At 48.3% G+C, this 22,125-nt stretch overlaps 8 protein-coding genes across 8 annotated transcripts; 5 read left to right on the top strand and 3 right to left on the bottom strand.

Annotated features, from left to right (window-relative positions):
• The first annotated feature begins 101 nt into the window (after window positions 1–101).
• On the top strand, window positions 102–1,715 carry BO97DRAFT_403815 (transferase family protein). Its single transcript, XM_025694819.1, has one exon. It carries the CDS (start codon window positions 166–168, stop codon window positions 1,639–1,641), a length of 1,476 nt encoding a protein of 491 aa, XP_025554440.1. The 5' UTR covers window positions 102–165; the 3' UTR covers window positions 1,642–1,715.
• Window positions 1,686–2,685, bottom strand: BO97DRAFT_403816 (uncharacterized protein). Its single transcript, XM_025694820.1, has one exon. The coding sequence runs from the start codon at window positions 2,480–2,482 to the stop codon at window positions 1,811–1,813; it is 672 nt and encodes a 223-aa protein (XP_025554441.1). The 5' UTR covers window positions 2,483–2,685; the 3' UTR covers window positions 1,686–1,810.
• Window positions 2,686–2,908: 223 nt separating this feature from the next.
• On the top strand, window positions 2,909–4,777 carry BO97DRAFT_241740 (cytochrome P450). The gene has a single exon (XM_025690797.1). The coding sequence runs from the start codon at window positions 2,995–2,997 to the stop codon at window positions 4,615–4,617; it is 1,623 nt and encodes a 540-aa protein (XP_025554442.1). The 5' UTR covers window positions 2,909–2,994; the 3' UTR covers window positions 4,618–4,777.
• Window positions 4,778–5,463: 686 nt separating this feature from the next.
• On the top strand, window positions 5,464–6,383 carry BO97DRAFT_403818 (NAD(P)-binding protein). The gene has a single exon (XM_025694821.1). The coding sequence runs from the start codon at window positions 5,605–5,607 to the stop codon at window positions 6,298–6,300; it is 696 nt and encodes a 231-aa protein (XP_025554443.1). The 5' UTR covers window positions 5,464–5,604; the 3' UTR covers window positions 6,301–6,383.
• A 316-nt stretch (window positions 6,384–6,699) lies between these two features.
• BO97DRAFT_441254 (Zn(II)2Cys6 transcription factor domain-containing protein) lies at window positions 6,700–8,337 on the bottom strand. Its single transcript, XM_025698152.1, has 2 exons — window positions 8,073–8,337; window positions 6,700–7,960 (listed from the first exon to the last, which is right to left on the bottom strand). Exons 1-2 carry the CDS (start codon window positions 8,196–8,198, stop codon window positions 6,842–6,844), a joined length of 1,245 nt encoding a protein of 414 aa, XP_025554444.1. The 5' UTR covers window positions 8,199–8,337; the 3' UTR covers window positions 6,700–6,841.
• Window positions 8,338–15,850: 7,513 nt separating this feature from the next.
• On the bottom strand, window positions 15,851–17,822 carry BO97DRAFT_339279 (WD40 repeat domain-containing protein; the record flags this gene model as incomplete). Its single annotated transcript, XM_025691549.1, has 4 exons — window positions 15,851–16,236; window positions 16,738–16,861; window positions 17,231–17,388; window positions 17,492–17,822. The coding sequence occupies 4 exons, from the start codon at window positions 17,820–17,822 to the stop codon at window positions 15,851–15,853; spliced, it is 999 nt and encodes a 332-aa protein (XP_025554445.1).
• Window positions 17,823–17,918: 96 nt separating this feature from the next.
• On the top strand, window positions 17,919–20,771 carry BO97DRAFT_463290 (uncharacterized protein; the record flags this gene model as incomplete). The annotated part of the gene is made up of 6 exons (XM_025699452.1): window positions 17,919–18,406; window positions 18,471–18,692; window positions 18,756–18,924; window positions 18,977–18,985; window positions 19,044–19,661; window positions 19,707–20,771. The coding sequence occupies 6 exons, from the start codon at window positions 17,919–17,921 to the stop codon at window positions 20,769–20,771; spliced, it is 2,571 nt and encodes an 856-aa protein (XP_025554446.1).
• A 636-nt stretch (window positions 20,772–21,407) lies between these two features.
• On the top strand, window positions 21,408–22,022 carry BO97DRAFT_432459 (uncharacterized protein; the record flags this gene model as incomplete). Its single annotated transcript, XM_025697542.1, has 2 exons — window positions 21,408–21,628; window positions 21,719–22,022. 2 exons carry the CDS (start codon window positions 21,408–21,410, stop codon window positions 22,020–22,022), a joined length of 525 nt encoding a protein of 174 aa, XP_025554447.1.
• Between the last annotated feature and the right edge of the window lie 103 nt (window positions 22,023–22,125).

Consider the following 22,125-nt stretch of genomic DNA (forward strand, 5'->3'; position numbering starts at 1 on the left):
AATCTAGTAATATCCGACGTTCAAGTGACTTGAGTATTGCTTACCAATATGGCTCTCAGCTACTGACTATGCTCCGGGTTTAAGACTACCAATTTGACAAGATGTAAAACAGGAAATCATGAACAAGGTGTTTTCATTATCCTCAGAATCGTGTTGTGATTGACCATGGCCCCGACTTCGAAGATTGCGCTTGACCCCCTCGACCACATAGCTGCGTGGAATATTCCACAGAGCGTGATCTACTTGAGTTTGAAGCAGGATGTCACGGCGCAGGATGCCTTTGGACGTCTCCAAGAAGGCCTGCGTCGCACCTTTGCTCAAATACCTTGGCTCAATGGTCGCGTACACTGGCGGAGCGATGGTACCGCGGGGTGGCGTCCCGGCCAGTTGGAAATTCGTTTCGAATCTCTTTCTTCCAAAGAACCACCACACCAACTGCGATTCAATGAGTTAGAAACCGATCTGAAATTCTCTGACCTCAGAGATCAGGGTTTCCCGTTGGACACATTCGAAGAGGAAAAATTGTTATGGACGACCCCGTTTCAGCCAAATTTCGAGAAAGGGGCTGATGTTTTGACGGCCCAGGCCAATTTTTTGCCTGGGGGCTGTGCTCTGGTTCTCTCTGTCGCGAGCCCGGCCTCGGACGGCACCGCTATGCTCTCTGTGACTCAGGTTTGGGCTCACCACTGCAACTCTTGGACGACAAACGCGGAGACGGACAACGGTGTTCAACCCCACGGCGGCTTGGGCTCGGGGTTTGAACGGACAGCATTGAGAGCGACATGCAAAGGGGACAAGCGACACGAGATTTCAAGTCACATGGCAGCAGGGATCTATCGTCTCGTGGGCCTTGACTCCGAAGACGCCTTTCTTGAGATGACTTCCAACGCTCTCGACGCTCTTCCTGGTGTGCCCAACACGATGAAGCCCATGTTGTTTTATCTGCCGCAAGGGTCATATACAGCCCTGCGCAAAGACTGCATTGCTGAACTTGGTCCTACGGACGTTTCTGGAAACGACCTTATTTGTGCTTTGATCTGGAGAAGTGTTGTTAGGGCTTGGATGGCAACTCAGGACGCGCAGCACAACATCGGCGACCTTGGCACAGCAATTTCCGAGGTCAGCATCCCCTTCGATGCGCGGCCACAGCTCCAGGATCTGCTACCAACCAGTTATCTGGGCAATGTCAACTTTGAAAATAGACTTGCACTTTCCCTGAGCCATATTGTGGCCAAGGATACGAGCATACCCCAGCTCGCGAAAACGATACGGACGCATGCGGCAACTTTCGCAGGTCACGCCAGCCTGCTGGGTGCGTACCGACTACTCGATTCGGTCCCAGACTACAAAAAACTACCGCAACTGCGAGCATCTCGCATGAAATCACCCTCAGTGGGCATCCTGGCTCCAACAACGCTTCCGTTCAATGAGACCTGCTTTGGAGCCCAGACATTCGGTGCTGGTGGTCGACCGGAGGCTTTTCGGCCACTCATGGGAGATTGCAACAGTGGTTTCCGCACCTGTTTCGTCATACCTCGAAAGACTTATGGCGGAATCGAGTTTGTCATGACTTTATCTGACAAAGAAGTGAATTTCCTCGACAAGGACGGGGAGTTTACGAAATATAGTTTACGCATGTAACAGTAACTGAAGGAGAGAAGTGGCAGTATATATCATAATACATCCTTGAGCTTGCGAAATTGAAAACATGTCTCAGATGATGGAAGTTCAACGAGGGCAATGTCCAACTTGAAGATAGCCATTTCCATGACATATAATTTCCGCCCCGTTTCCGTTCGCGAGCACGAAATCAATCCCCATAAAAGTCTCGTATCTGAGTACCTTCCTCGGCCATCGCCTTGATCGATGGAACAATGGCATTCACGTCGGATATCTTAAAGGGTATGTCATGGCCGCCATCGTGACTATGCACCCGCCGAATCGAAGGTGTGCATAGGTCTCGTGCAACTCCCGACTGCTTTCCAATGTAGGGTGAGTCGTTCTGCCCGCTCACATGGACCGTTGGTATTTTGATCCGGGCGTGAAACAAATCTGGATGTACCAAGCGCGGTACTTCCTCGGGCTTTTTGGTGCCCAGGAAATCGACATTCGTGTTTGGCAAAATCATTCCAACGCCCATTGACTGCATGGACAAGACCTGCTGCAGATACTGGGCAAGCGTTCGCTCGGACGGATCTTCCAACTCCGTCATAAAATCGCCATCGGGGAACTTGGACCGAAACCCTGCATGGTCATCTGCTAGCCATCGCCGCAGAAGCTGCTCACAATAGCTATCATCAGGTGAAACAACAAATATGGGCGAGAACATGACAGCAAAACAGAATGGCGAAGAAGCCTGCTTTTGTTGCTGATCCAGCATATAAGTTATCGCAAGGGCAGCACCCAAGCTGAAGCCAAACACGCCGTCGAAAGGACCGTGCTTTTTGATAAAATCATCTAAGTGGCGGAGAGCTTGACGCATCTCAGCTGGAGTGAATCCTGTTGTGTATGAATAGAAAGGCCCTGAGGCCCAAGCCGGGACGCCTTGGATGCTTCAGCATTGGTTGGAACTGGAACGATAGAAACCCGTACCTGGGCCTCTCCCGCAAGGTATTGCTCCATCCAGAAAATTGAACTGATACTCTTTGCCCAATGCTCTCACGAAGGGCGCCAGTTGCTCTTTCAGCAGCGAGGATGACGAGCCGAGACCGTGGAGAGCAAGGATCCTCATTTTCGGCAGCCTTCATCTCTCTACCTCGGTAAAACGGAGCGCACGTACATACCAGTTATCTGTAATAATCCTTTCCTTTTGTTTGCATGGCGCCCGCTCTCGGCTCTTTCCACATTGAGAGAACCCGAGATATCATCCACAGCTCTGTGGACGTAATGCCGTGTCAACTTGAATTTCTTGCAAATGACACCCAGTTTAATTCCCTCCCCGGTTATACTCCCGGTCACCAGTCTTTAAACTGCATCGGCAGCGCAGACGCAAATATGGCGATCATCGCGAAGATAGCAGCGGGGTTGATTTGCGTTTACATTGTCCGAAAACTCTTGTTTCCCTCTGTCGCACATCTCCCCAAGGGTTTACCCATAATTGGCGCCAAAGACAGCGACTGGTTTCCCTTTCTTCAAGCAGCATGGCGCAACGCTCTCAATCTCCGAGGGAATATCTTGGAAGCCTATGCGAAGCACAAGGACCAGGCCGCAATTCTGCCTATTGCAGGACCCGGCGGTCAAACATTTGTGTTACTTCCAGCGTCTGAGACGAAGCTAGTGACGGATCAGCCCAATACTGTGCTGAGCTTGCGCGAGGTTATTGTACAGGGGCTTCTCTACGAGTACACTATATCCGACAATTTTATCGTCTCAAACCCAACACACACAAAGCTCATTACGACGACGTTAACCAACCAGATCGCTAATCTCCTTCCTGGCTTGGCTAATGAGACCATTAGGGGTTTTGAGCAGCAATGGGGAACCGACACAGAGTCATTTCGTGACGTTACAATATGGGATAGTATGGGTGCTATTGTGAGCAGAGCAACAAATTACGCCTTTGTTGGTCTTCCATACTGTCGTGACTCGGCGCTGCTGAATGCCGGTATTGGCTTTGCGCGAGCACTGCCATTCAGCCAGCTGTTACTGAGTTTTACATGGAAGCCGCTACGTCCTTTGGCATCATTATTGTTCACGCTTCCTTGTCGATATTACGAAAACCGGTTCACTCAAATACTAATTCCAGAGATTGAACATCGCCTACACGACATTTTCAATCCTACCCCCTCGTTGTGTTCCGGGGAAACCTCTGGCGAAGCGGAAAAGAAGAATGATTTTCTACAGTGGTGTATAGAGCAGGCCAAGGAAAGCGGTGACCCTCGCATGTGGCAGCCCAGGACCCTTGCAGGCCGTATACTTTTGATGAACCTGGTCTCTATCCACACATCCTCCTTGACCATCGTGAACGTCATGCTGGATTTGGCGTCGTCTACACCCGAAGTCCTTGAGGAGCTGCGAGCCGAGGTCAAACAAGTTCTGGATACATGTGGAGGACAATGGACGAAGCTGGCATTGGGTAAGATGGAGAAGCTCGACTCGGTGCTTCGCGAAAGTGCCCGTCTCAACACTTTGGTTGCTGTCGGGCTTCGTCGCAGAGTCGTAGCTAAGGAGGGATTCACCACGACATCCGGTGTCCATTTACCTTGCGGTAACTTCTGCGCTGTCCATAACCTTGGCGTTGTCCACGATCCCAATGTATATGAGCAGCCAGATACCTTCAAGCCATTCCGCTTCGTTGGACTGCGCCGTGATGTCAGCAGCGATGACCCCAACAAGGACCATGTACAGCGAGCACGCTTGACGTTTCCCGCTACTGGGTACGATTACCTTGCTTTTGGCAACGGCCGTCAAGCCTGCCCCGGACGATTCTTTGCGGCCAGTGAGCTCAAACTAATGTTGGCCTACGCGTTGATGTATTACGACCTGGAGATTATGGATTCGAGGCCCCGTGACAGATGGATTGGGATACTGCGCATTCCATTATCCAATGCTAAGCTACGAGTACGCCGCCGAAAGGGAAGCGTTCAGCTGTCCATGAACAACGAGAATTTGGTCTGACCTGGTGTATTTCATTCCTAAGGTAGGCAAATCCTACATTTTTGCAGTCTTTTCCGGCCGTAGAAGTGAAGCGCATCTGAGTTCTTTGCGTGAGAGATAATATTAATGGCGGCCCAAATACTCGTACCCAATTCCCTCCATCGTGCCATCCATACTTCGGTTCGTGCGTCACAAATGGGAGTGCATCATACCTGAAGTCATGCTCCGATCATGGGATTAGTTCGTTATATTCAGTAGAAGAAACCTATAGATGTCATGCGATTATCATATTTCTTAGGCCGGCTACTCCGAGAAGGTGATTCAAAATTACATTGTTAATTTAATTGAAACGCTGCAAATTGTTGTATACAGGTTTACGGTCCACCTTGGAAATACGGGCGCCTTTCTTAAATGGCGACTTTCCACACTGTATGGCTATGATTATTGCCACAAGCGTTTTCCATTCTGGCAAATTGTCCCCTGCTCTTCGGTTTTTCGCCGAATGCACGTATATTGCGCCCAGAATTAGCTATTGTGTTGATCGAGTAGGTCGATTGATGGAAGAACTTTGGAGATGGGATGTACCTCGCCCCACCCCACCCTGCCCCATTCCGCCTCGATTTGGGGTCTAAGGTGAACCTCTGTATGTATCCTCAAGAACGCCCACGTCGGGATCTTGAAGTTGGACCCCCAATTGGGGTTGCGCCGAAGACAAGGGTCTCACGAACGCGGCGGTTGCTGTTTTGCACGAAGTTAGGGCTTCGAGTTAGGGCCCAGACGGCGGTTACCGCTTGTGGAAGCTCCGACGCATCACCTAGAAGCCACTGACGCTATACGAAGACATCTTTAGTCCAGCAGGTTGCGGTGGAGAATGCCATGATGCCTCATGCCTCAGTTATTTGTTCTCATTGCTCTAGTCCATCTATCTCCGCGGAAGTCCCGTTCGTTGTGTTCACCAGTATTATTGAAGCTCAACAACAACCCCAAATCTTGCAGTTGTTCTGAAGAATGTCTACTTATAATTTGAATGGAAAATTTGCTATAGTGACTGGTGCTGGCTCAGGGATTGGTCACGCAGTGGCCAGCATGCTGCTCGAGGCAGGATCGTCTGTTATTCTGGCCGACCTGAAAATGCGCCCAGAGGCCGCATCGAAGGTTGCCACATACCCTCATCCTGCGGTCACACCCGGAGCTTCGACTGCAGTATTCCACAAAACAGATGTGGCCGACTGGGCTCAACTTAGTGCCTTGTGGGAGTTCGCTCTGAACACATTCGGGCGTATCGATATTGTCGCCAATATAGCTGGCATATATGAATCGCCATTCAGCTCCTTCTGGAAACCGCCCGGTCTCTCGCCCGAGTCTGCGGATCCCATCAACGCGGCCCCCGGTCAATACCAGATTTTTGCCATCAATCAAGCGGCGCCCATTCGACTGTCCCAGATTGCCGTGGATTACTGGACTCAAAATCCGGGCGTGAAGGGTAATCTTCTGTGTGTGGCAAGTATGGCCGGCTATCTCCATGCAATCGATACGCCCTTATACATGGCCAGCAAAGCGGCGATTGTCAGCTTTGTCAGATGCTTGGGCGATCTCCAAGGCTTATTTGGGATCCGGGTTTCCGCTGTGTGCCCCGGGGCCGTGTTTGTATGCGACTTTCCCATCGAATCAGCCTTTTTTTCTTTCGGCCACAGCTATCACTAACCGCGTAATCATAGACCCCTATGTTCGAGCCCGAGTGGAATAGAAAGTTGACATTGGATGACGTATCGTTATCTGCCTTTGAATGCGCTGCAGTCATTTTGCGGGTCCTTCAGGAGCCACAATGGGGTGGTGGCAGTATTGTTGAGACGCAGATGGTTGGCACAAAAGCGGCACCGGAGATTGCTGTTCGCGACGTGCCACTAACAGCACTGTATCCCACTGGCAGTCTTGCTCGTCCGAATAAAAATTACATTGAGCATAAGCGACGGTTTATAGCAGAGCTCCAGAATAGAGGTATGCGAACCTGAGAATCAAATTATCGAAGAGTTGCCAATGTCCCGAGCCCCCTTCCGGTTCTTGTATGGTGAGGATGTACTTCTCTATGCCTTGCGCCATTTTGTACAGCAAACAATGAATTAGTTTGGGATCTCATGTTTGGTATCTTCTATATACTGCTCTATTCATGATGGGCATCGCTCTAACTGCGCGAACGCCAGTGTCAAGTGAGCATATATCTTTCCGCTCTGTACTTCTTTCCCATCTAAAACGCAGAAGCCATAGGCATCGCATTTGATGCCTTGTCTCGAACCATCTGGAGGGCATCAACAATATTGCTTTCGCAATCCGTAATTAGGTGCCCCGCCAGACTGTTTGGCCTAACTTTATCCTTGATGCCGTTCAATAGATCTCGCAAACTGAACAAGTGCAACAAGGCGACGTGGCGAATAAGCGGGACCTTAAGATCCGGCATTTCGATTCTGTACTGGTCGAGCCAAATGGTGGGACTGTGGATGTCGGCAGCGGATCCCTGACAGTTCCTATTTTCGCGAGTCCAAGCCAGAAGTTTGTCTGACGCGGTACGCGTCAGGGTCACCAGCTGTTGTAAGACAACAGCGAGAAACATGCCATTGTCCCCACGGACACTACAGTCCGAACAACGAAGCGCCTCCCCACAGATCCGCATCCCTCGACTCACGCACACTAGGAGCATGTCAGCTCTCGCCTCTGTCGATTCTACGCCAATGTCGTCCAGGAACCGAGCCACGTCGCTGAGGCATTCACATTTTGAGGGAATTCCCTGGTCAGTGCCAACAGCGGATGGCAGATTACCTCCTGGTAGCGAGGCCCGTCCTGCCCGTCTCTCTTGAGTATTTTGGTTAAGCCGGGCTGGCTGAGGCGGGACGTTTGTGTGGTGGTAGGTTGTCTCCGTATCGAGGACTGCGTCAAAGATATTCTCCACGTCTGTCGACGAGGGATCATTGCTTTCCGGAACCCCAGACAGCCCACATGATATATCATGTCCGCGAGTTGCATGATCATCTATCATTGCAGAGAACGTAGGTTGCATTGGCAAGAACGAGCTCACCCACGTGTTGGGCGATTCAGTAAATGCCTCCTCGGAGGAGGAGGATAGCCAATTTAACGGCTCAGAGTCTGACGTACTTTGAGGACGCTCTTGGTCCACCTCTGTGCTCAAGGGCTGTGGTTGGCTGCGGCTGGAAGCGTGACGTGGGCTCGGAGTTGGCAACTGGTTGTTCGAAGTGCACACCCGTTTGGACATTCTCCTGCTGTCCTTGATCGACAAGACATCTCGATAGGTGCAGGCGACCGAGGCAGTCCGGCATCTTCCACAGCCACCTTTGTCGCCGCTGCATTTCAGCTGGAGACATGTCAGCAGGCATTCTGCTGCGGCGAAGAATTATAGAATTGCTCATTGCCCAGGGTAGATGTAGATTGTAGTGGTAGAAGGAGGGTGATGTGGATTCACTGACCTTTCGCGAACGACAGCGGTCACAGGCAATCGGGGTATAACCTCTGGCCTCAATGCCATCTGCTCTTTGGAGCTCCACATGCTCACGACTATCAGTGTTCTTGTCGTATCGGATTGTGCCAAACATCTTTTTCACTTGTTGGCTGGATTAAACTGGGGAGGCAGTCTAGTCCCGCGAGAATCGGGGACTCGAAATATGAGATCAAATACATGCGAGGCAAGAAATCCCCGCAGGTGAGGGGTTATTTACAGGGTGTCGTGGCGAGTCTGAACCCTGTCAAACAAGTGATAATTAAATACCTTGTTGAATCATGCCATTATTTTGGTATTTATAGGCTTTATCACCCCGGGAAGGACGTCTTCTGTCTTCTGTACTATCGAGTAATATCACTTTGATTTCCCACCCTCCCCAGTACCTAAACTAAACAGGCGCTTACAGAAATTTGCAGCACATCTTGCTTTGAAAACGATGCTGATGTACAAATCTAGCTATTCTATCTCCTTCTAATTAAGGAATCCATCAGCTCTGTTAGATAACAGGCTACAACACCTCAGTGGAATTAGAACATAGAATGCTATTAGAAGCGCCTTTAGTTAAGCTATGAGTTTCCAGCCCTTCTGCTATTAGAAACCTGATTATTATCTGTGCGCTCTCCTTTAAACTATGCTTACCAGGCCCTACATAATACCTTATTTCTAGTTATGCTTATTAGGTAGTTTACACAACCTTCTCATAGCTAAAATAGAGTTTTCTATAAGATAATAGCTTAACAGGTAGAGGGGACAGACATTATAGGAATAAATAGTGGAAAAAGGGAAGTCAGGTTCAGTACCCTCCTTGTGTCTTGTTTACTGGGAGAAATTTGAAGGCTCCGCCAGGAGATAAGCCAGATAGTGCACTGATTTTAGTGATCACAATGGTTTGCAAGCAACACAATAAGCAGAGTATTAATTATCCTACCGGATAGAGAAGGCTGAGGCCCTATACAGACAGAGAGAAATTCAAGACAACAGTTAGTGAATTTACTATATTCAGTCCAGGCTGGCACCAGGCACATGTGGACACCACATGAAGTAAAGTCTAGAGACTGCGGCGCAGTCAACTTGGTGTAAGAGGAGGCCAATCATGGTTAAGGACCCTGTGGAGGTAGGGTGATTGTCATCTTGGCATGGTGCTTAAGCAGGGATTGGAGATAAAAGCAGCAGCAGGCCTCACCACAGGGTGGGAATTGTGGATAGCTCTTTTCCAGCGATGTAACCTGGTAATCAGGCTGTGATAGAAATGAGTGCTGCAGCACTGAGTGGTGTCATCGAGGGTTAAAATTACAGAGGCTGATAAAGGACACCTTTTAAAAAACCGGAGGTGTGTCAAAGATTGTGACAGTCAGAACATGCATGAGACAGGGTGTTTTTTTTTTTTTTTTTTTTTTTTCACTTTTCCCCTGTTCATGGTTCAAGATGCCCAAATCATTAATGGCTATAGAGCTCTGTAGATTCAGTGAATCTGATGGACAACAACAGGCAGAAGATTAACGTCCAAGAATATGTCATAGAGAGTGATCTAAAAGTATCAGTATCAGCGCGAGGGTGGTGCTATTTAGAAATGGTTGTAATTGCTGCAGGTTTGCTTGCCCTTAGTGTCATGGGGTAGGGTAGGCTTAACACGCTGATTCTTTCTCCACCAATAATTTAACAGGCGGGGCCCTGGAAGCAAAAGTCCCAGCAATATATCACTGCTATTTCTGTATGATTAGTTAGAATGTCAGCAATAGGTCTGGTTTCTGGTAGTTTGATAATAAGGGGTTCTCTACTGGAGCCCATGATGCTCCTCCAATGCCTTAGTAATCGTATGGACCCAGATCTACATCAACTCAATCTCAATCAAGTCACACTCCGTTGTATTATGTTGAACCGTCCAACCTAAGCTCAAATCAAGAGCTCGTCAGATGCTTATCAGCTGGGGGCGTTGAAAACGCGCGAAGCGAAAAAGCTATTTTATCACCAAAGAATAGGAGAGAAATAACTTAATATCTTATGTCATTCGCACTATCGATCATAAGCTCATGAGAGCGGCGCAGTCGTGAATTTATCATAGTACTCTGTACAATAGCCAAGGCGGCCTGGTTAAACATAAAACCACAACTGGAAGGTTCAGGCCCATCACGTGTATTAATTAGGACTGAAAAAAAGTTGCTCTTGAGTTATTACCAAGTCACATATTCTCAAATAACTGTTATGCATTGAGCCTGCCTCAAAGGGGCCACCGGCCCTTTTTGTTAAAAGAGAAAGAATTTTGATGAAAGGAGACATTCTCCCAAAAAGTGGGCGATGGCTTTGACCCTGACGGAGTGGGACCAATGAGTCACTCACTGTGAAGCCATGTGGGTCATACTTGCGGTTCGAGATTTGCACTTTTGTTGAGGGGCATCAAGATCTCCCCTTCCCAGCTTTGGCCCATGATTTGATGAATCCAATTGTTTCCAACAGCACGATGGAACTTCGCCACTTGGGCTGGTGCCACTCCTAGTGGAGACCCACCCGTCCTTCTAAAACCTATCCGCTTATCACACCCAGACTCATCAACGTGAACTAGCTGGTACAAATGAAATTCAGATAGCTTCTGGAAATAGAAGTCTCGTAGATCAGAGTTCCGTTCTCTTGCTCTTTGCTAGGCTTTCTTTTTCGTCCAACCCTCGGAGGAAGAGTCCTTTTTATGCTCCATGGCGACACTGAGATGCCGAATTCGTCGTATAGAAAGATTGCCATCTCTGTCATCCTTCCTGGGAGGAAGGGAAGGGTGTGTGTAACACGAGTTGGATGAAGAAGCTGCCTTTATTGAGGATCGGGGGAACCGAGCTGCCTATATCTATATGACTACGGGAGACGGTAACGCCAAAGGCGTAATTACATACATCGGCGGATGAGGAAGGCACCATGACACACCAACTTTCAAAATGACCAAACTTCAACTGCTCATAACTCCACCAATATGACTCTAATTGAAGCGGCTTTAGAAGCAATTGAATCACTGGAACCAGGTGAATTAATCAATTATACTTTCTTTGCAAACAAGTATGGCGTTAGCTGGTCAACGCTCTCAAGGCGCCACCGCGGGGTTCAACGCTTGAGGGACCATCAGTATAAGGAGCAGTGAATTCTCACCAACCAACAAGATAAGGAACTTATAAAGTATATCAACAAGCTCACTGAGAGAGGCCTATTTGCCTCACATGAAATGCTGCGGAATTTTGCTAAAGAGCTTACTGAAAAGAAGCCCGGAAAGCACTGGCCTGGGCGCTTTTTAAAGCGCCATCAAGATAACCTTATTTCAACTTATACAACTGGTATTGATGCTGCAAGAAAACGAGCCAATTCAGCTTACAAATATACTTTATATTTTGAGTTGTTGAGCCGGAAACTGCAGGAATATGAGCTACGGCCAGAGGATATCTACAATATGGATGAGAAAGGCTTTATGATTGGAATGCTGGTCAAAGGCCTCAGGATCTTTTCTAAGCAGAAATATCAGAATAGTGGCCTCAAGCAGCGCCTGCAGGACGGGAATTGCAAGTGGATAACCTTCAATTGCTTGTATTTGCGCTGACGGGACCTCTCTTCCTCTGGGTCTTATTTATCAGGCCATCAGCGGTGACATACAGGATTCCTGGCTTTAAGATTTTGATCCCAAGCAATATAGTTGCTTCTTTGCCTCCTCACAAGCAGTTGGATCAATGATAAGCTAGGATTGGCCTGGTTAAAGGACATTTTTAACTGGTATACTAAGGAGAAAGCGCGAAGGTGCTGGAGGCTTTTGATCCTTGATGGCCATGGATCTCACCTTACTATGGAGTTCATCAATTACTGTGACAATAATAAGATCCTCTTAATAACATATCCGCCTCATTTAACTTATTTACTGCAGCTGCTTGATGTTGGGATCTTTAGTCCTCTTGCCACTGCTTATAGCAAGCAACTAGAGGAGTTTCTGCATAAATCAATGGGCCTAAGCCATATTACTAAACAAGACTTCTTCCACCTCTTTTGGCCAGTCTGAGAGCAAGCCTTGTCATTGAGAAATATCCTTTCTTCATGGAAAACTGTCGGTATATTGCCTCTGGATCCCGAGATTATTCTGCAGCAATTCACCAAGAAGAAGGACTTAAGGCCCTCTACCAGTGAGTCTTCTCGCTCGATACTACAAGCAGAAGATTGGAGGAAGATTGAAAGGCTTCTAAACCACGTGGTGGTTGATATATATGACAAAAATACTAAGAAGTTGAGTTCAACGATGCACCACCTCTCTACGGAGAATATTCTTCTAAAACTACGTTGCCAAGGCCTTGAATCAGCCCTCCAGAATGAGAAGAAGAAGCATCAGCAAGGTAAAGCCTTGCAGTTTGATATTCCGCCTTCTGAGAATGGTGGTGCAGTATTTTATTCTCCGCAGAAGGTCCAACAAGCTCGTGATCTTTAAAAGCAGAAGGATGAGGCTATACAGCTCGCTAAAGCTTCAAAAGAGGAAGAAAAGGTCCGCCAGCAGCAAGCAAAGGAAGAGAAACAACGCTTGCTTGAAAAGCGCAAGAGAATTCGAGCATCTCAACAAGAATTACGCTGCTTGGAGGCAGAGCAGAAGAAACAACAAAAGGAGGAGGAGCGCCTGGCAAAGGAGGCTGATCAACAGCTTCAAGATAACTTTTAGCAGACTAAGAAGATTCCAAAAAGTCCTCTAAAGCTTCACGCCAGCAAAATCTCCATATAAATAAGCTAATAAGTGCTGAAGTTGTTGCAGAGGCCCCTCCAACTGTAAATCATTGAGGCTGGCAGATACGGCTACCCAACCGCTTCCGGAGCGATTAAAAATTATGTATAGACTGTATCTAATGACTACTTCAAGCCACCCAGAAATCGAGAGATAATATCAATTGGATGTAGTTGAATTGCTTCATATTTGATTTTGTACTTGGTGGTGATTTCGGGCGGCAGGTGGGACTGGGCGTCAGGTGATCACCCACTGTATTGGCTAAGCTTATGAGTCATCACTAGTGGGGGAGCTGAGACCAATCAAGTAAAGTTAAATTTGGTAAACAGGGAGCGTCTTTGAAGTCACAATCCGGATGAGGATAGCCCACCCTCCATGAGGACGTACCCGAAAACGCTCTGAATGTCGTCTTCTTGAAGGAACACACAGTGTCCGCTCCACTACCGCTCGCAACCCCTTGTCCAGGAGGGGCCCTCTATTGTTATCGAAAGACACTTAAGATCTCGTCCTCGATTAATTGCCCGTTATTTCCCTCTTCCTCGAGCAGTTGTGCCAGCCTCACGACAGACGTGCGATGGGTGACAGTCTAGGCCTACGACGAGGGTATGCAACATGGGACCTGATAGTAATGGAAAATACTTAGAATTACTCGTTAATTACAAAATCAGAATTCGACGCTGCTATTAGAAGACGCAAGATTTTCGGAACAGAAAGACATATTCAACGGCGAAGCACTGTCGCCAACAGGAGGCAAAATGGTACAATATGGCTTTATTTGGTACTTCCAACATGGTCAAGTGCCAACTTGACACAGTCGGGGTCATAACAGAAGCCGTATGTATAAGGTCAGCTGATCTGTATATTTCCTCTGCTACTGATCCACACCAGGCCTGCATTCTCCCAGCAGTGACGGTTGCGTCTCAAAGCCATCGAAAGTGATAATAGAGTATCGGTCCTCCATGAAGCTGCTAATCCACCGTCTGGCAATCTCAGGGATCCCTTTAGACCGCAGGCGTTCTTCCGGGCTAGTCTTATTGACTCCATTGAAGGCTCCCTTGGGATCAAAGGCGATGAGTATTACCACCTTTGATCAAAGCCATGCCCGGTTAACTGCATTGCGAGCACCAGTAGTGCCTGTTCCATGTTTCGACCAGGCCGCCCTCCGAGCTGCATCTCTGGGAGCAGCTATATGACTCAGCCAGGTAATAACAACCGTTTGGCTACTACCGCATCTAGTATCTTTCCGAGTGTGGTTCGCCGGTAAAATCGGTCAGTGTGCTCTAGACACTGTATAGTGGGGTTTCCCGGGTTTCCGGCCTTATCTAGGTATCCTTTCCAGTGTGCGCTTTGGCCTTCTCGATTGCCCGCGTCCATTGCCGGCCCCTCCCTTGCATATCCTGAAGGATGACCTTGGAGCTAGGATGTTTTGGCCCTAAGTCGGCACACCTTCTCTGCCAGCTTCGGCGGGCTTGATTGACCTCACTGTGTTGGACTTTGAGTGCAGGGGTAAACCACCTTGTTGAGTATGAACATGGCCGATGCCTCGGGGTGTGTCGGTCAAAGGCCGTAACTGTTGATTTGACTAGTTCCTCCACGGCTTGATCTAAGTCTGCCGCGTTGAGAATGGAAGGTAACAGCGTCATCTGGGTCTGAATGTCTTGACCGATCCTTTCCCAGTTCGCTCGGTCATACGCCCTCTTTAGATTTGGTGGCTCGTTCCGCCTAGGCTGTAAGTCCCATTCCGAGAGGGTTCCACGATGGCCGGATCCACAGTTGTCGTGGAATATTTGGCATCTGATGAGTCTCGCAGGATCATCGGTCACGGTAAGGTCTATGGTGGATGATTGTCCTGGGTTATGTAGAGCCCAATAAGTGGGTATACCCCGTGGTAAGCACCACTGGAGTCGATGCATCTGGAAGAAATTGACGAGCTCGTCCGCATGTTCCATAAGGCGGGGAGCTACCGGCTGATGGCTCCACGCTGGATGTGTGGCGATTGAAGTCGACTGCTAGGATAAGTTTCGTTTTTCTATCTGTCCCATTCATATGTTCCTGGGTAGTAGTCAGGATTTTCGTCTCTCTGCTAGGCACTGGTTTCATTGGTGGGTTGGAGTATGGCTATTGGCGGGATGTAGATCGAGAAGATGACATATTGGATGTCTGCGGTCCAGATTTTGACAGCCACTAGATCCGGGTGATTGCATCGCATCTGGCGATGTGATGATGTTAATATCCGTCTATTCACATAGAGGAGACTGCGGAACCGCGTGGCGCGTCCTCCGTGTGGACAGGGCAGTAGAGCGCCATGCGCTGTGGTTGACATGTGTCCGGTGTGCGGAAATAGGGGGCTCTTGGATTAAGAGGAGGTCGACGGTTGTTGTTTTGTGGTCGTTTATGAGGGCTTCCATTCCTACCCTCGATTTCATGATGTTAACTGTAGGATACGGAGCTCGTGTGAGGTCACTGAGAGGACCTAGGATTAAGGCGCTTTTGGCACCTCAGGTCACCAGTGGGATGTTCCTCGTTGCAGTCTGGACACCGGGGTCTCACCAGGGGAAACTGACGTTGGTCATGTTGACCGGCGCAGTGTGCGCAGCGGATCTGTTCCTTACATTACCAGGCGAGATGGCCAAATCGTTGACAGCGGCGGCATCTCTTTCGTTCGACCCGATAGGATTCCACGCCCCCGACTACATCTGTCCCACCAGAAGCCCGTTATTATGAGAATTGAGTTGGCGGCTTCCGGAGTAATCAGCCAGATGCCCATTGATGCAGAGCGCCCTAGGGGTGTGTCTTTCCTCTTTAACCAGGTGATATCTTCAACTTGGTATCCAGTCTCGGCTAGGCCATTTTCGCGCATAATCTTTTTGATAGTAATCTAGAATCTGCTGACCCGCGTGGCGATATACCGAAGTATAGGAAACACCTTCCCAAATTCTCCTTTTGCAAAGATATTTGAAAGTAAGGAGAGTGAGGGGTAGGAAGTGAGACGATATAGACAAGGTACCAACAAAGTTCAACTATATAATTCTGTTGAGCCAAAGGAATGTCAATGCTCCTGAATAATGTCCAAGAATCACAGTGTGCTCTCTGGTCAGCACACATGTCGCCCGATACTGTGATGGAAGCCAAATCAAGTGCTGTCCGTTCCGGCGTACCCATTTCTCATGAACGAATATTAGATTATTCGATGAGTTAGACGCTTTAAGATCCAAGGGAAGTGAACCACGATCAGTGTTCAGATAACATCCATCAGTTGAGAACCAGAGGGCTGTTGCTATCATATCAGAACGATGTATCTGCTTCTGTGTACTGGTGGCCTTGTCCCAGAGCCGGATGGTCCTGTTAACGGAAGCGGACGCGACCATCTGCCTGTTAGGTGAGAAGATCACTATATTAACCGAGCCTTTATGGCCTTTAAGGGTTTGTTTCTCAGCACTAGTGGCCGTGTTCTAGAGCTGAATAGTTTAGTCTTCAGAAGCAGACGCGATTATCTATTTATTAGATAAGAAGGCTACTGTATTAATTAAGCCTTTATAATTCTTAAGGATCTTCTTCTGTATACTAGTAGCGGTATTCTAGAGCTAGATAGTCTAGTTTTTAGAAACAGATACGACTATCTGCCTGTTAGGTAAGAAGACTATTATTTAAACTTAGTTTTTATAGTCTTTAAAAGTTTACTTCTTAGTATCAGTAGCTGTATCCCAGAGCTAAATAGTTTAGTCTTTGGAAATAGATATAACTGTTTACCTGTTAGGTAAGAAGATTACTGTGTAGACTGAGAATCTGTAGCTTTTAAAAATCTGCTTCTTAATACCAGTAGCTGTGTTCCAGAATTAGATAGTACTATTACTGGAAGCAGAAGCAACCATCTGCCCATCAGGTAAAAAGGCTATTGCCCAGACACAGTCCTGATGGCCTTCAAGGGTCCACTTCTTAGCATTGGTGGCCACGTCCCAGAGCCGGGTGGTCTTATCACTGGAAGCGGATGCAACTGTCTGCCTGTCGGGTGAGAAGGTCATTGCGTTAACCTAGTTCTTATGGATCTTAAGGGTCTGCTTTCCAGTACCGGTAGTAGTATTCTAGAGCTGGATAGTTATATTTTGGAAAGCAGATACAACTATCTACTTATTAGATAAGAAGACTATTATATAAATTAAGAATCTATAGTTTTTAAGGGTCCCCTTCTTAACACCGGTGGCCGTATTCTAGAGCTGGATAATCTAGTCTTTAAAAGTAGATATAATTATCTGCCTATCAGGTAAAAAGACTACTATATAAATTAAGAATTTATAGCCTATAAAGATCTACTCAGTAGTACTGGTAGTTATATCCTAGAATTAAATAGTTGTATCTTCAGAGGTAGATACAATTATCTACCTGTTAGATAAGAAGGCTACTGTATAGATTAAGAATCTGTAGCCCTTGAGGATCAGCTTCTCAGTACCAGTGGCTGTGTCCCAGAGTCGGATAGTCTTATTACTGGAGGCGGACGCGACTGTCTGCCCATCAGGTGAGAAGGCCACTGCGTTGACCCAGGATCCGTGGTCTTCAAGCACTTGTATACATGGATTCCAGGAATCCCTGCATTACATATGCCTGTTTTATGAAGTCGAACCGCTGATCCCAATAGAGTCTCTTGCTCAAAAGTTTTTGAGGACAGAAGATAAGTGCGGCGCTATATGTTTGTAGAGGTGCCTCTTGTATTATCATAGCATTAGCACTTGCGAATCTTTCAGCCTCCTTAAAGATTGTTTGATGCCGTGTATGACAAACTGAAAGCTTCTTAAGAATCAAGATTCCGTGCCGGAGCTCGCCAATAAGGCTAAGGCTTTCCAACCAGTGGAGGAAATGATGCTTGAAGAAATTGGATATCTGATCATCCAGTGATTCAGGCTGTTCCACAGATGTGGAATTGATAAAATGGTCCAACCAATATGTGCAACTGTATCGCAGGTCGAACAACGGGTCAGGATGTGATTGCAGGGTCATGATCTCAAAGGCTGGAGCCCCTGGATTATCAAAGTTGTAAATATCGCGTCGTAGTTTGACTGAGAGGCTTTTGAGAGACTCGCTGAATATCCGGTAATGTACTGCAGAGGGCCCGGACGGGGTGTGAGCGACGAGACACCTCTCAAGCTTTGGTCCACAAAAGCATCATTGAAGGATTATCTTGAGTCTGGACCGTCGATGTGCCTCAAAGACAGGCTTCAAAGAACAAGTGGTATTCCCGCTGGACTTCTCGACGATTCGTCGATTAGCAGCTTTGACAGCCGGCCCACGTCCGCGCATGTTCGATCTTCGATAGAGAGCGCTGTCAACCCTACTGCAGCACGATTGGCTGAAAGGACCAGATCTGAGCCCATTATGTCTAGACCATCACTCCGAGAAAGCCGTAGCTTCATGGCACCCGCCTCTCCGCGGATCCATGTCACCGAGCCACTCGGCGAGGGATACTTTGATGTGCCGCAAGAGACGGCCCCAGACATGCACGACCCTATCGAGCAGGCACAGCATGACACAGAGGCAGAAATTCCCACCAAAGATGATGGCGTACCTATATTTAAGCATTCGCAGTGAGTTGTTTTCATGGGCTTACGTTATGCGTGTATCGCTAACATAGATGATAATCAAATATAGAACAAGCGCGTCTACTAGATATAAAACGTTTCTTCCAGTCCCAAAACTAACAAGAGACAAACAAGATGAAGAAAGAGCTGAAAAGCCTCGAAGAATACCTCGATTTGGTCGACCGGAACCAGGCAGTGAGAAGCTTCTCTGGATTCATGTGCCTTACACACACACGGGATGGGTACCTCCAATCCTTGCCCGCGCCTGTCGCGAGCAAGACAAGAAGACTTTGTAAGCTTTCGAAAGATACGGACTCTCTGCGTCTGCTGACCAGCACTTTTCTCTTGCCATCAGCTTTGAGAAGCTTATGGACGAAGAAAATTGGTACTCCAATCTCATTAGGGCCCGTCATTTAGAGCCTCATGCACGTTATGTGCGACCAGCCTGTATCCACTTCAAGCAAGAACCACATACACCGTTGAGTGCCCAAGAAGAAGAGCATGATCCTAGACTGGCACTTTATGTAAGTCAAAATAATCATGACTTCTGGTCAGAGCTAATGCTTTCTCTCACAGGTCCCTTACGTACGTATACCTTTCAGTGCGTATGCTTTTGATGGTTAGTGATCTGATTGTAATCCAGCTCCACTGGGATACCTACTCAAACTTGGTGCATCGACGCAAAATGGTCGAAGAAAGACTTCGACAAGGGAGATTCAGGCCCGTACCTCACAATATCTCGACGGCCAGTCTAGAATCGAAACTGATCTGGAAACTCCTGGGCAATGAGCCTCCTATCCACATACGAAGAACGCTGGACCAGTTTGGATACCCCAACCTCAGATCGACGGTAGCGAGAGACGACGATCAAATGCTCTGGAAACGAACGAAGAAGAAGGTCAACCCGAGTGAGTTCAACAGCGCATTACTCGTTGAGAGTAACTCGGAGAACCAGGGTCCGTTCATGGATGGCAAGGTGCTTATGGTCGATCAACTTTGGCTCTGGATTGTCGACGAGAAGACTGTTGTGACATTTTTTCCTCACCAAGAAGCTACCACAGCCGAAGGAAAATTATACGAGCAATCGAATCTATACAATAGCATCTACAATGAGTTGAATGGCGATTTGGCGAGACGATTCGAAACAGCGGGTGATCTTGCTGCCTTGATTGTGTTACACGCAGCCACAGTCCTTCTTGACCGAACATTGCACCGCGATTTGCAGATTCTCCGAATCTTTGAAGAGTCTATCAGCATTTTGGTAAGCCTCAATTGTTGGTCTCAAGGGCCAAACTAACACAAACAGACTGAATCCATGACCAAATCGTTCAAACGCTTTCGCAACAGAGGCTTCATCACGCGGCCTGCAGATTTCAACAAAAACGCCGATGGGAAACCAATGTCAGCAACGGAGCGCGAGGAACGAGACCATGAAGTAGCCAATCGCAACCGTGAAGATCTATCCACATTATTGGAGCTACGAGATATCATCGATGAGCTAGGGACTATACTCAAACTTCTGGACGTACAAGCAACGACCATCAAGATGATGTCCACCTACTTCGAGCACAAGGGATGCGGCAAAGTCTTCATGGAAACAGCGCTTTCCCGACTCGAAGAATATCGCAACCAGGTCCTAGAAATGAGAGAAAACGCTTCTCTCGCTCAGAAAGCGGTCGAGAATCTCCTAGACCTCAAGCAGAAGCAAGCCAATGTGGACGAGTCTCGCTTGGCCCGATGGGAAGCAGAGGTCACGCAGGACCAATCCCGATCCGTAATGGTGTTCACCATCTTCACCATCATATTCCTGCCCCTCTCGTTCTTCACCTCCCTCTTCGGCATCAATGCCCGCGAGTGGAGCGGCGAGCCCGAGAACCTGACTCTAGGGCAAATGCTCTACATCTCAGGGCCCACCTCCTTCGCCATAATCATCATCGCCCTCCTCATCGCCTTCAACGAACGCCTCCGCGAGACCCTCTGGCGCGCCCAAAAGCTCGTACTCAACCTCCTCGCCGACTTCCTCTTCGCGCCCGTCACGCTCGCCCGGCTGCAGTGGCACAACAGAACCAAACCGATGGACGTGTCCGCTTCGTTGTCCACGCTGGGCAGTTCCGCCGAGAGCTCGTCGCTCGGCGCTGGCGGAGGCCGGCGGAGGCGGTTTCGCCGCAATCATAATACTCAGCGGCAGTACACCGGGGAGGATGATTTCTGGCTGAGGCATGAGGATAAGATGATCACAGCGCTTTCGGTGGCGGTTCCAGGGAATGGGGTGGAGGGGGATGGATTTGTTGGTGGAGGAGAGGCGGAGAAGGGGGGTGCCGACCGTGCTCGACCAAGCTGGAGGAGAACAGGAGCCTTTGATTCGAGTTAGCTGCGCCGTTGAACCGTGGACAAGCAAGTGACAGGTTGCTGTCCCACCCATGATCTGGGCTGTGAACATAACGAACAACTCGCCATCAATCTATTTCCGAAGAACCTTCTTCTTTCCCCACTTTCCTCAGTGCCCTGAGACTTGACTACAGTTAGACCTCGAGCTGGAGCTGTAGTTATTCGTGCGGGCAATGCCCTTCCCTGCCTCGTAGTAATAAACAGCTGCAATCTCACTGAACCGGCCACCTTCCCTTTATCTCGAACCCTCACGCTTGTGGCACTTTTTTAAAGATACATCTAAGCACATGATCACAGCGTTGGGCCATTTCGCCTCGTTGACACCAATAGGCTCCACGGCCCGCACGCTCACAGTCGCAGTCGAGTTCTTACAGCCAGGACCTCATTCAGAGTTCATTCCAGTTCGCCTGTAATAACTCTGACGTAGAAAAGGTACAATGCTAACTTCATATACATGCTTAGACTCGGAAGTTCCTCACATGCTATTTCCTTCCGAACTTATCTCACACTTGACCTCATCTTCACATCACTATACCTTCCATCCTCTCATCACCTTCGTCTTCTTGAAATCTCACACTCCTGTCACTGAGGGTCTTTCTCGCATTAATTCTTCAATATAATGAGTGAACGTGCCTCAGAGCCCCCGGGCTTTCCTGCACTGAAGGTGCGGGGCACCATGAATAAGCTGGTAGGAGAGGTCTATCTCATTGGCACCAATGGCTACGAGCTGGTCCGCCAAATTGGTGAAGACCTGGATATGGATTTGAACCTGCGATGGAGCGTCTTTGAAGCGAAGAAAATTTCTAACAGGCTTAAGGTTATCGTCAAGTCCTTTATTGAGTATAGCTCCACGCACTTCCTTGTCTCTTATGTATGAAGAAAGGGTTCATCAGCATAAAGCTAATTATGAGACACTGTCGTTAAACTCAGACTGCACCCCGCTTTCGCCTGTCTGCAGCCAAACCGAGGCATTTATCGCGGACTAGAACGCACAGCCATCGAAAGAGAGATCCGAGCTCTCAGGGAATGTAGCGATGTGAAGGGCGTCCCTCATTTTCTTGAGCGCAGCAGCAGAGAGGTGGCACAGGACCAGCGATTCGAATATCCCGGGGGCGAACTAGATGTTGTAGTTATGACTCGGCTACCAGGCTATCCGTTGAACTTTTATTACGGCCAGCTTGATACGTGGGAGGTGGAACATATTCGAACCCAAGTCTTAACAATTGTCAGGTAAGAAATACCTAGTTCGACCTAGTCATTTGCCCTTTGCTTCCTTTCCCAGCCCACGCTCTCCCCCGAACAGACCCTCCATGCTCATGGGACTAGCGTTGCTAATA

This window comes from Aspergillus homomorphus (genome assembly GCF_003184865.1).
Source record: "Aspergillus homomorphus CBS 101889 unplaced genomic scaffold BO97scaffold_6, whole genome shotgun sequence".
NCBI classification, from domain to species: domain Eukaryota; kingdom Fungi; phylum Ascomycota; class Eurotiomycetes; order Eurotiales; family Aspergillaceae; genus Aspergillus; species Aspergillus homomorphus.